Here is a 14,296-nt window from a genome sequence, read left to right on the forward strand (position 1 = left end):
AGGAGTGGAAGGCGGAAGAGGATGAGTTGGAGGAGGTGTAGTTGTGGGAGGAGGAGAAGGAGGATGATGAGGAGGGAAGGAAAGAGGGAGAAGAGAGATGAAAGGTAAAAAAAAAAGAATATTATAGTGATAGAAGGAAGAATGATAAGAAGGGAGGAGAAGTAAATGGGGTGAAAGAAAGATGATTTACAGGAGATGAGAAGGGAGAGTTAGGTGAACGAAGACTAGAAAAGGGATGATGGAGAAGGAAGAGGATAAAAAAGAAGGAAGAAGAAGATGGAGTGGGAGGATGAGAAGAAGAGGAACGAGGATGTGGAAAGGGGGAAGCAGAGGAAGCGGAGGAAGATGAGAATTAGGTGGAGGAGTGGGAGGTGGTGGAGAAGGAGGAGAAGGAGGAGGAGGAGGAGGGGAGGAGGAGGAGGAGGAGGAATAGGAGAAGTGGGGGGAGGTGGAGGATGATAAGGAGGACGAGAAGGAGGAGGAGGAGGAGGAGAAGGAGGAGGAGGAGGAGGAGGAGGAGGAGGAGGAGGAGGAGGAGGAGGAGGAGAGGAGGAGGAGGAGGAGGAGGATAGAAGAGCGACTACCACATAATGGGTTGATTGAATAGAAGCTAGCAATTGCTAGTAATTTTTAAGCAATTGCTTGGATTTGAGTCAGCTGTACGAGGCTGATTTAAGTGTGTCGAAGAAATTTGGGGTGCCAGAGAGGTAAAATTTCCATGATTTGGAGCCTCTAGTGCGCCCTCTAACTGAATATGACTGTGTTCACTTTCAGCAGACAAAAATCAGTATTGGCTGTGGAATTTTTGTCGTTTGCAGCTTTGTATAATTGGAACTAATGACTGAGTGCAAGTCACTAAATTCCAGTTTCTATTCAATCGACCCAATGTATATGATGGCCAAGAGGTTTCTATAGAAAGGTGGGGAAGCAATAGGGGGGAAGGGAAGAAAGTGAAATATACTGATGAAAAAGGAAAAATTCAACATTTTTCTATTTTCAAATAGCATATTATGTTGAGATGGGAATCCATCGTGAGTTTTGACTATTCGACGCTAGTTCAGCATCTGCCAATGTTTATGTACTAAGTTTAAATCAAAGTTCAACTGATCGACGCTTTTTGAAGCGGAAACTCCCATTTATGAAACGAGAAAAAGGTAAAGTTTTCAAAAGTTGTAAACTAGAATAAATATAGAATATAGGTACTAAGGAACCTTCAACAATGAACTCGCTTTAATTAGAAAATAGGAATTCAACAAAGCATCAAATTAATTGACAAATCCATATTAATTCAAACTCAATATACAAGTAAGTATTATAAACAGCAAATGTACCGTAACTTACTATGAATCAACAATTAGAACTGTACAAGAAATATACTGTTCAACAGGTTGTGGAAGAAATATACAATCTACACTCACTTCAAGTTCAACGATGTACTAGTTTAAAATAGTAGGAGGTTGATTCTTTAATCAATATAGTGAGAGGCTAATTCGTTACAAATTGGAGGGAAAATTATAACTGGAATCGACGGTATTTAGATGAAAATTCTTCTTCTATATACCGTGCTGGAATCAACTATAGACTATAGTGAACCAGACGTATACAGTCTAATGGAAATTAGAACAGATGTGTGCAACGTTGCCAAATTAGAGTTGATCAATGTTGTTCACAGCTGATTATAAATGAGAATTGATTATCACTTTCATAATAATCCTGACTTGTTGAGAACGTTCATGTTTGCTGTGGTGGGGGGGGGAATTTGAGGGGGGACTCATCTGTTCCAATTTCCACCGGACTACTTTTGTACGGTAGTCTATAATTATATAGCTTATGCTTGTGAAAACAATTAAATCCAATTTTGGAACTAACATTACAACTGTACTATCGTTTCAGAATAGCATTGGAGTTGGACTAAATAAATTTGGGATTTACCTCAATTAGTTTTGAATCGAACAAAGAACAGAAATTATCAGGATCGCTCATTATTATTATTTATGTGTTGGTTGGTTAAGAATTGGGTGTCTCATCTGGTTTTCGTTGAAAAAATGTTGGTTTGTATTTTTATTTTATCAGGGAATAACTATAAAACTTTTTATTGAAATTTATTCACAACATCATTTTATTTATATTCCAAATAAAATTTCATAGTGTTGAGAAGAAGCTACTCAATCTTGATTTTCTCCATAATATACCCAGAAATGTAGTTATTGGAATCTTTACTGGTTCAAACAGGGTTCATTTCATTCGAGATTCGAAGAAAAATGATAATTTCTAGAAGTTAAGCTGCAATTCCATCGAATGGGATTCGAGAAATCTAGTCTCTGGGAGCTGAACCGAGTTTCTTTAGATCGCATTCCATTGTAACTACTCTTCTAAGAGCTGAAACGTTTTTGTATTATATTTAAAAAGAGTAGAACGAGGTTTCTCCCAAGATAAAATTTTAAAGAACTAGTTTGTTTGGAGGCGGATCGAAGTTTTTTCAAATAGAAACTCTTCAAAACTAGATTCTGGGAGCTAGACCGTTGTTTCTTTGAATTTAGTCATTAAGATATCAACAGACTAATCTCCGGGAGTAAAACTGGGTTCCTGCTCAGAACATATTTCAACAAATATAGTTTCTGGGAGCTGGACTGGGAGTGAATCTGGGTTTTACTGTTCATGAAAGTAGTTTATGTGAGCTAAACCGGGGTTTCTATGGATTCAGCATCCAACAAAACTAATTACCAGGAGTAAAACTGGATTGATCTTTATATTATATTCCAACAAACCTATGTTTTGGGAGTTGATCTGTTTTTTTTTCATTAGATCTGAACTTTAATTTAACTTGTTTGTGGCAGCTTAACCAGAGTCTCTTTGGATTCAGATTCCAACAAAACTCATCTCTTGGGGCTAAAACTGGGTTCCTGCTCAGAACATATTTCAAACCAATCTTCAAATGTCCATAACTGGGAGCGAATTTCGAAAATGTGATAACATATTATTGTTTCCCTAGTCAAGTATTATCGATCCTGATAGTTTGAGCGATTCCAATTTTACAAACAAACCTAGTTTATGGGTCTCTTTTCTGTTTAGGACTACTTGTAATATAAATAGAAATAAAAATCTCAGTACCCTTTTTTGAATTATTTTATCACATCATTTCCTAATTGCATGAATGTTGAAACATGTTGTGATAAAATAATTCAAAAAAGTGTACTGAGATTTTTATTTCTATTTATTCTAGTTTATGGGAGCTGAACAAGGGTTTCTTTCGATTCAGATTCCAGCAAAGCTAATTCCCGGGAATACAACTGGGTTCCTCATATTCTAACAAAGCTAGTTTGTGGGAGGTCTACGTCTAGTTGTGTCTATCTAGTTATCTACTCACGCGAGGGCAATAACTACGAAGTCAAGCCAGTTCCATGCGTCTCTAAGGTACGTGAAAGGCTGAAGTATGAAGCCTCTGGCCATCACCTTCACGGCCGACTCGAACGTGTAGATACCCGTGAAAATCACTCTGCAAATCACACAATCACAAGTCAGAGACCACAAAATGACAATAATTTAAAATCTAACACACCACAGACATATCCAACTGATCTCTTTCTTACGAATTCAATGTTCCTATAATGTACAGTCCGGGTCCTGTAACTTTGCCTATCGGCGGAAGGCCACTAGACTACAATACTACCCGTTCAAAAACATCGAACAGTTTTGAAAATGTATCTTTCCATAAGCAACAGATGCTCTTTTCTATCTTCTCAAAAGCAAAGTATTGCATCTGAAAAGATACACAAGGAGCTTTTTGGAGTTACGTCCTTTTAGCACAACACAGCCTATCAGCTGGCATTCGTTCAACATGCTCTTTCCACAGTTGTTGATACGTTGCAACTCTCTGATACTTATGGTCAAGTGCTGAAGGGGAGGGTATCCTCGATACCCTCTCTGAGAATGGACCTCTTAAGGTCCAAACTTCACCGTTTCATGTGAAAACATTACAGTAGTACCTAACTTTTGCATATTTCATTACTTTTCTTGCTCAATATTATTGTAGAACTCATTAGTTTAATATGATTTACCATGTTATTTTACTGCTACTCATATTTATTTTAAACGCTAAAACGTAAGTTGAATTATGTTTTGTTAAACACATGAATAAAGGAATCTGAATCTGAATTCATGAAGAATCTCTGTGCATGGAGAGCTTCCTCCATCTAGGGATCTAGGGTCTCTGAAGCCTGATGTTTTTGCAAAGCCGTGAATTTTACTCCGCGAACCTTACCTTGCCTGTATGCCGTTTCAAAGTCACGGAGACAAAGCTACGGGACGCGTACTGTACCTCAATATACATCGCAACCCTTTACACCTCATCAAAACACAAATTATCCTCATTCCCCAACATCTGTCATAATTATAACCCCAGAACCACAAATGAATATAGGTATAATCAACCCCAGACTTGCAAAAAGTTTCTCTTCCAGTCATTATAAAACTTATTCTCTCTTTCAAAAACTGCCTGGACACTCCATCAACATGCCACTATAGAAAAATTGTTGACCATTGGCTGAGGAGCATGAATCGACAGGGAAACGAAGATACTTTGATGTCACCTTACTCTATCTTATTCCTAAACTCAACCTCATTAGATACTCATCAAACTATTCCTCCATATAATAGTTTGTGTATGAGTGTGTTAATTTTTGTATCTGTGCGTATTTATACGAGCGTTTCGTGTGTGTTCATTATTCCCCTCCAATATAAGTGAGAGTATACAAGTATTTTTCAAAATTGTTGGAATTTAAATTTCGTTTTCTTCAATTGCACCTTGCTCCTCACTACCTTTTACATGATTACTAATCATAGATGATTGAGTATTATCAAGAATAACGTCTCTTTTCAATTTGCTTTTTTATGTATTTACTTCAAATTTATTATTTTTCCAGTTTATAGAAGTTTCGTCTCTCAAACTTTTTTGTATTCCAACTCGCTCCTCTCTCAGAGGCATGTGCCTATGAAAGCAGCCTCCCATCTATCTATTTCAATTAAATATTATTGATAATTAAAATATTATATTCTCATGCAGCAGGGCCCTGGTAGTGAGAAAGGATTGTCTTGACTAAACTGCAAATTCACTCCTTTTTGCAGACAAGAATTTTCTCAAGTAAACAAGTATTGTATTCAATGATCTGTAATATCATTTGTGTAATGGAATTTGTTTTGTAAATGTTGTCATTGAATGAAACCTGATTTGATTTCAATTTTATAGTGTGGACGATAGACAAGATAAGACATAGTGTCTCAACAGGGCCTATGTCTCTGGGACAGTCTATATAGAAAATCGCGCGATTTGGTCTACTAGTGTGTACTTAGCTTTGGATGTTCATTTCAAATCGAATTTGTTAAGGTGCGTACAGATTTACGCGCCGCGAACATGAACAATTCACTTTTAATCAGCTGATGCCAGGCTTTTTATATATGTATCTTATCGTTTCTGTAAAAATACAGATATAATTAGCTGATTAAAAGTGAATTGCTCATGTTCGCGGCGCGTATATCTGTTCGCACCTTTACATGATACCAACCGTCAGTCTTTATAGTGGCTCAAAGAATGTTGTGACGTTCCTTTTAAGGATGCCACACATTCAATGTAAAAAATCTTATAACGAGTCCTTGGTGTGGAAGTCTGGTATTTGAGAATATTCAAAGAGATTTTATTTGAACACAGCATCAAGCAGAAACATAAACCCTATGATATACTGATCATTGAATTATTAGCTAATTTAAAAATATTGCATCAATTATTATGAGATTTTAAAACAAGTGGTGCAGAGTAGTGCTTGTTATCACCAGATACAGATGTTGATAAGCGAGCCCTTATCGCCCAACGAATAATCGTTTGGTTTACAGGTTTCACAGGGTTACGTCCGATGAGCGATTTGGGGGGGTTAACAGTCCACTGAGCGATCCATTGTTCAGAATAACAATAAGAATAGGCAGACGCTAGGAATGGGAGGACTTGGGTGTCATTAACCATCAGGTACAGTGACGGAGGAAGGCCACAAGCGATAAATCGGTAGTGTCATGTGTATACTCGCAATACGATATTATATTGATGATGATGATGATGATGATGATGATGATGATGATGATGATGATGATGGAATCAGTACCTAGCACTTCCCATAAAAAGGAATCAGTTGTTAAACAAAGATCGAACTGTTTTCAGTTTCGAACAGTTCAAATTCATCTTCATTATAGCCTATATTTATATATAACAATTTACAATTCCAACAAGTTCTATCAATCATCTGCATTTCTTCAAGTGAATGAGTAACACTACTGCAAATAGACAAGTATAAAGTATCTCACAGATATCAAGAAGATTCAAGATCAACTTCATATCTGAAGCAATCTACATCTACAAGCAACATAAATTTCAAGTTTATGCCAATCTACAATCGTTATAGTTAATATATAGTAAATAGAGCTGAGGTTGAGTCTATAGGTATTCCTGGATATAAGATTGCAAGTTACTATTGTAGAGCCAATATGACTAGAGGAGGAACAATGATTATAGTTAAGAATTGTCTTGATACTATAAAATTAATGAGTTGTCTGTAGAGCATGTTTGTGAAATATCAGCTATTGAGATTCCTATCCTTAATGTAATATGTTTGTCCATATACAGACCTGACACTAATCTTGAATTGTTCTTCTCTTCTGTGTTTGAGGATGTATTATGTTCGCTAAATTGTGGAAATAAGTCATTGATAGTGTCAGGAGACTTCAATATCAATATCAAAGAAAGCAATAGAATTACAAGGAGTTTACTGGCTCTGACTGAAGCCTTTAACTTACACCCTGTAACCTTAGAAATTACCAGGCCAGGAAGAGATAATAGTGGAACATGCATAGATAACATTTTCACAACAATTCAAGAGGAGAATCGCATCTCATCGGTTCTGCATACAGTCATGTCTGATCATGATGCATTTGTGCTGAAAATTAACAATGATGGTCAAGTACCAAGCCATGTTGCATCATTTAGATTTCTTAGAGTAATAAATAGTTCCCACTGTCAACATTTCTGTCATTTATTGAATAACTTCAATTGGTTGCCAATTTATACTTTCAAAACAATCACTGAAAAGGTAGAGTATTTTTTCCATCATTTCATGCAACAGGTTGAGGTAGCCTTCCCAAGTAGAAAAATAAAGTGCAAGGGACGCTTAAATGGTCAAATAAACAGATGGTATAATGCAGAGTTAAAGAAGCTTAGAACTCAGTGTCTGACATTGTATAGAACGTATAGAGATACTGGAATAGAGAGGTATAATGCAGAATACAAATATTATAAGAATAAATATAGAGCTGCAATACATAATACTAAGCTTGAATACAACAAAAATTTTATAGGTAGTTCTAATAATAAGGCTAAGGCGATGTGGGATATAATAAATAACTCTTTGAATAGGAAAGATAAGAAAGAGCCGGCAGGAAGAGATATATCTCCTGATATGTTCAACAATTTTTTTGTAAATAGACACAATATAAATTATAATGTCTCTAAGTGTAATAGTAGAAATGATGTGCCACTTTTTAATCATAATAGATGTATAAATGAAAAATTCAAGTTCCCAGAATTCACAGTTACCAAAGTGTACAATACCTTGATGAAGTTGAAAAATAGCGAATCGTATGATGTATATGGTTTAAAATCATTAATAATAAAGATTGCAGCCCCTTACATAGCGGAAATTGTCACCTACCTGTTCAATGAATGTATAAATAACTGCATCTACCAAGATTTCCTAAAATATAGTAAAGTATTGCCAATACATAAGAGAGGCTCTAAAAGTGACGTCAGAAACTTTCGACCCATAACCATCATTCCAATTTTTGGTAAGGCTTTTGAATACCTAGTTAGTGAACCTCTTGTACAGTATTTTGAAGAGAATAAACTTTTTAGTTCAAGTCAATTTGGGTTTAGAGGTAATTTGAGCACAACATCTGCCAAATCTGAGCTTGTGGAGTTTGTAATGAACGGAATTGAGGACAAGAAGAGCAATGTTGCCAGAATGTACGATTATTCATGTGCTTTTGATACGGTCTCGCATGAAATACTATTAACAAAACTTTCTGCCTACAATATTGATCATAAAGTATTGAAGTTTTTCAAAACATATCTAGAGGGGAGGTTCCAGTCAGTTTACCATTGTGGTCTGAGTTCTGATTTCTTATCAGTAAAACGAGGGGTACCTCAGGGATCTATACTGGGACCAATACTGTTCTTAATTTATATTAATGACTTACCTACTTACTTGGAAGGCAATGGAAGAAGAATATTTTTATATGCAGATGACCTGGCAGTTATTATTAGCGATGGAAATCAGACAGATGCAAAGTCCAATTTGGAACAATGTAATCTTTTGATTGACAGTTGGAGTAAGGAAAATAAGTTAGCTATTAATGATAAAAAAACCACTATTATAAGTTTCAGTCTAGCCAACAGCCCAAACATTGAATCTAACCAGTTCCTCGGAGTTTTTTTGCAATCTAATCTTAAATGGAATACCCATATAGGAAATATATACAATAGAGTACTAAGAGGGCTTTTTATGTTGAGAAGGTTGGCTGGAAGTGTGACAATAGAGGTCTTGAAAACAGTTTACTTTGCGATTATCCACAGTCACCTAGCCTATGGTATAATTTTGTGGGGAAATAGTCCTTTGGCTGGTAAACTTTTCCTGCTACAGAAGAGAGCCATTAGAATATTAAACAATGAAGAGCCACGTAGTCATTGTAGACCATTGTTTATTGAGAATAAAAATCTGACTCTTCCTTCTATGTATGTCCTGGAGTGTCTGTGTTATATCAAAAAGAACCTGGATAAATTTAGCCTCAATTCTGATAGGCATACGTACAATACAAGAGGGGCAAGTAATATAGGTGTCGAATGGTGCTCTTCCAGCGCATCATTGAGAAGTTTCAGGGCCCAATCTCTCAGATTTTATAATGCCCTTCCATCATTGGTAAGAGACCTAGATGCCACCCAATATAAAGATAGAGTTAGGAAAGGCCTAATAAGAGGTGGACTTTACAAGGTACCTGAATTTTATAAAATTTCACAGTCTATGTAAATCTGTTACTATTGTTTATGATTTAGGCTGTGTAAACTTAGTTTGTAATCTTGTTTAATAAGTAAATTTTAGATGTAATTGTGTTTTAGCTGTGTAGACTTTTGTATTGTTAATTATTTTGTATACTTGTGACGATGACCAATGTTTATTGTAAACCAAATGGTAATAAATATATTATTATTATTATTATTATTATTATTATATAAAACCAAACGGCTCCCATATTTTTATTCACATAACAGATTTAATCAACAGAGCTCAAAATATGCATACAAACTTTGGGCGCTAAAATCCCCAAAATTAATAATTAGAAAAAAATTCCTAAGATTTTTTCATTTTGATAAATGAAATTGATAATACCCAAATCGAATGTTTTCGCTATCACCATTAATAATACCCAAATCAATTTTTTTAACAGTTTGTTCATTGGATACAATATTCTTTAACAAATGATTCCTTTTTATGTGAGGTGATAGCTTGTGGCCTTCCTCCGTCACTGTCCCTGATGATTAATGACACCCAGGTCCTCCCATTCATAGCGTCTGCCTATCATTGCCCTCATCGTTATTCTAAACAATGGATCACTCAGTGGACTACTTTATACACCTGATCGCTCATCGGACGACACCGTTTCACAGTACGTAATACAATTAAATAATCTCTCTTATACCAGATTTTTTAATTTGGGTGGTAAGATTAAATAAATTCGTCACAATATGCATTAAAGTTTAGGTTGATTCGAAGAGCATCAAGTGAAAAGTAAGAGATCCTTAAGATTAACAATAATCTTTAATTATGTTAAAGAATATTTAAAATAGAATCTATATGAATAAAAATGGAGCCTCAAATTTTGACATTCAATAACTTTTTCATGTGTGCACCGAATTTGATGATTTTTTTAGCTGTGTTTGTTATGTTCAGGACCAGGTTTATGGCCTATCAAATTTATGATCCGACTTCAGGACTCTTTCCTACGGTCCTTCATGTTTATTGTTTACATGTAATCCTTATGGGAAAATATTTTTGAACTGGCCACACACAAAAAAATCAGTTGTTATAATCATTGCGTCATACAACAGTCGTCGGTAGATAGTAGACAAGAGTGTGTGCTGCTCCATAACCGCCCATGTATTTTATTCTAAACGCCCCGACTAAAAACAAAATGACTGTTCTGTGTGTAACCATCCAGCAGTGCGGCCTCAGGTTAAAGAATTACATGCTCTAAAGACATTGCTTTGTTTCGAATAATTGTGCTGTCTTCGGTGTTCAGAATTAATTAATTTTTAGTAAATTATTTATTTTGCAGTTGTAAAATTATCTATGTAAATAAAATGCCGCATCGCTCCTCCTCAGGTGTGCATCCAGCCAAAGTTTGCTATGAGATTAAACAATTTGACGGTACGAAGTTCGCCTGGCCAGCTAGTATTTATATAAAAATGAGAATATTTAAAATATTCATAATTTAATTATGCGTAGAGCGTTTGTTATTTGAATACTTACTCGGTGGACTCGACAGTGGGTGTAGTGGGCATGATCATGAGGATGCAGTTGAACAGAATGGTGCAGATGATGAAGATGGAGAAGAGCGGATGCACGAGGATGTAGATGGCGACGCGACGAATCGGGTTGAACGGGTCCAGAATCCACATCGCGTCTGTTGCGCTGAACCTAAATATGTCCTTGCCTTTGCTAACCACCACGAACGTCTGAAAATAATATCAAATTTATATCAATTCAATGATAATAATAACTGAAATATTAATATTGAACGAGTCGAGGATCCACATCACGCCCCTTGTATAATCTGATTCCTTTGTTTGACGTTTTTTAAACTTTCTATAAACGCTCAAAGTTGAAAGAAGTACATTCGTCGAGTTCAAAGCCAAACTTCAAATGGTTTGAACGCTCATGAAAAGTTCAAAAATGTCAAACAAAAGAACAAATTATATGAATCTTATTGGAAATTTCTTCCTCTCTCCAAACATATCCTTGGAATTGGATTTCGAGTGATAGATTTTTTCTAGTTATTGAAGTTCTTAAAAAATATCGAAGAAGGATCGATCTATCTCGAAAACTAAGGTCGATATAACAGAATTTTATTGGGCATCTTTTGTTGCAAATTTCCTGTAGAATCTATGGTCTTCGGCTGTTACACCTTGCGCAAGACACCCTGTTTATTTTTTCAATTTCCAATCATGATAGTCTAGCAATTGAGTGATAGATTTTAATATTTTTTGTAGTTATTGACGTTTACCAAAATATCTATATATATATATCTCGAAAACTAAGTCAAAGGATGCACAAGAGAGGATCGGATTCGGAATGAAAATATAAGAAGAGAATGTGATGTTCAACCAGTATTGAGTTTGATAAAAACATATAGAAATAAGTGTTCAGATCATGTCCTTAGAATGCCTGAAGACCGTTTCCCATTGAATGTCCTACTCCACAAGCCAATAGGCAGAAGAAGTATTGGTAGACCGAGGAAGAGATGGACGCCGGAACAGGCTTGAAAAGGCTAATCCACGACGATGATGATGATGATGATGATCTCGAAAACTAAGGTCGATAAAAGAACATTTTTTGTTGCTAGTTACATGTAGAATCTATGGTCTTCGGCTGTTACACCTTTCGTGGAACACTCTGTATATAATTATTATATTTTTTCAACTTTCACTGATGATAGTCTAGCATTTTGAGTTGTCGCTCACCCTCTGGTTGTGATAGAAGGCGTCGATATCCTCGAGTGGCGTGGAGGACAGCTCCGGCGGAAAGGAGCCCTGCAGTCGCACCGGGATGGGCACGCCCTGCTCTAGGGTCGGATCCGGTTGCGGCCCTTCATCTTCGTCCTCGTCCTCATACCGAACCTGGTCGCACACAAATGCAATCACTAACAAATGAAGCTAGCCTGTCACACACATCAGAGCCCTACCATGCAGAGCCACAGCTGTCAATGCAGTTGCCGAAATAACAATCAAATCGGTATTATATATTCGAAAATCGCCAGTTGCAGCCACTTAAACTCTAAGGCTAGCTGCACACACATCGATTTTTGTTCGTACGATATTTTGTCGTTATTATAAATTCTATTGGATTAAACAGATGATGTTTGTCAAGTTCCGTTTAATCTAAAAGAATTCAAAAGGAAGGCGAAATATCGTACGAAAAAAAATCGATGTGTGTGAGTGTGTGTGCAGGGCTTAAGGGTGTGATCACATTGGATGCGTGTATGTGCACGTGAACGTGCACGTTAGATCATGTATGGGCCGAAAAACAACATTTGAAAAGTGCTATTGAAACACGTTGTGACTTGCATGTACCTGCTCACACTGAACGCAACCAGCGTGCAGTTTGAGTTTCCCTATTGCTCTTTCCAGATGTTGTTTCTCATCTGCACGCTTGGTCATGCATAGCCAAGCTTGCACTTGCACACGTGCGCATTCAATGAGATCTCACCCTAAGCCTCAATATACAGAGCCCTAATGACCGAACACACAAACGAACAATAACTAGTCGAGACTCAACTCAGAAGAAGAACTCGCTTCGCTCGTTTTGAAAATAGAGAACATTCAATATCATCAATCCACAGTATAGTATTAATATTTACTTCCAATAAACAACAAGTAGGTATAATTTGTGATTGGAAATAGTTGCTATTTTTAAATAACTATTAAACTCTTAATAAATGAATGTTATTCGTAGGTCAAGGCTCAAGGCGCAAACTTAACTCAAGCATAGGGTGAGTTTGATACAGTTGAACTCGATAAAAAAACATTTTTGAACAATTCATATAAGTAGTTTACATGTTTTTTAGAATGAGATGGAAATAGACTTCCGTGTAGTTTTGAATCTCTCTGAACACTCACGTTTCCGATCTCTAGGTGCTTGGATAATAAATGTCACAGATTATCGGATTTATGTCACATCTCCAGTTTCTCGTCTATTCAGAGTCTAGGCTACGTAATTAATTTCATTGGTGCTTTCAGAGTCTAAGCTTCATACATGATTATAATGCAGTGTCAACCAATCATACAATGCTACTATTTTCCATAATGTTGATAGTATTTTCCATGATTTTGAGATTATTCTCCATCATATTGATAGAGTTTTCCATGATTCTGAGACTATTATTCATTATGTTGAAAGTATTTTCTATAATGTTAAAACTATTTTCCATCATGTTCATGTTGTCAAGTCGAGTAAACGTATTCGACATTCGTTGTTATATCACACATCACAGGCAAAACACAGACTTGTCAAGCCATGTTGCTTTATTGAAACATAATTAACTACATGAAAAATAAATCGAGTTGAAAATTATGATACTCAAATTTTTGTTAAGTGATATGAGCAAGATGTGAAGAATTCCTATTCTAATTAACTGAAATTTTCTAATACTTTAAATGGAAAAAATCATTTTAGAATTATTAGGAAGCATAGGTATAAAAAATCTTCAAAGAGTTCTAGTAACTCAGAATTATGCTAACACGTTTTTGGTGCTACACTAGGTTAGCAAGAACAATATTAGAAACTGAGTTGTAAGCAAGCTAATGTAGAGCGCAGCGCGTTCCAGAATGATGTGACAATTGTTCTATAAGGATATAAAACAAACTGGAACGAATAAAAACTGTAAAATTCTGCCTTTATTTCCCAGTTATCTTTAATTCTATTTATCCCAGCATTATGTATCATAGATAGATCAATGATTTACGCTGCAGATACATGGAAGTTGAGAGAATTTTATCAATAGAGCCAGTGACACCGGAGTGTAATTTATGATCAAATTCATCATTTAGTTGGGGACAAGTGTTTGGATCATTGAGTGCCGGTTGCAAAAAATTTTAATCGTGATTGATTCCACAAGAGCCAATACGAGAAGCCGTCTTTTCAAAAAAACCTTCTCTGATTGGTTCTTGTGAAATTAATCACGATTAAAATTTAACCGGCTTCTGTGCAACCGGGCCTGAGAACGTCTGAGAATGTAACGTGTTGATTTCTATAGTGAAGTTCACGTTATAATGACAGTGGAGAAAGAAAGGAGACAGCCTTGCCGATTCTCTGCCTTGCCACAGCCTTCTATAGAGGATAGCATTTCAAGTATATCCGATATAATATCAAGTGTTTATTCTTGTTGTTATAAACCAATTTATTATATTTTATTCGACGCTGATACCGGT

The 14,296-nt window shown here is 35.9% G+C and overlaps 1 protein-coding gene across 2 annotated transcripts in view; it reads right to left on the reverse strand.

Moving 5' to 3' along the window:
* LOC111053236 (sodium channel protein para) overlaps positions 1–14,296 on the reverse strand; it is a 265,185-nt gene that overhangs the window by 133,641 nt on the left and 117,248 nt on the right. For both annotated transcript variants that reach the window (XM_039435819.1, XM_039435820.1), the window contains 3 exons: positions 11,831–11,986; positions 10,620–10,825; positions 3,368–3,496 (listed from right to left, as the gene is read on the reverse strand). In XM_039435819.1, the coding sequence (XP_039291753.1) occupies positions 3,368–3,496; positions 10,620–10,825; positions 11,831–11,986 (491 nt within the window). The remainder of the gene's footprint in view (positions 1–3,367; positions 3,497–10,619; positions 10,826–11,830; positions 11,987–14,296) is intronic.

Source organism: Nilaparvata lugens, chromosome 9 (assembly GCF_014356525.2).
Source record: "Nilaparvata lugens isolate BPH chromosome 9, ASM1435652v1, whole genome shotgun sequence".
NCBI classification, from domain to species: Eukaryota; Metazoa; Arthropoda; class Insecta; order Hemiptera; family Delphacidae; genus Nilaparvata; species Nilaparvata lugens.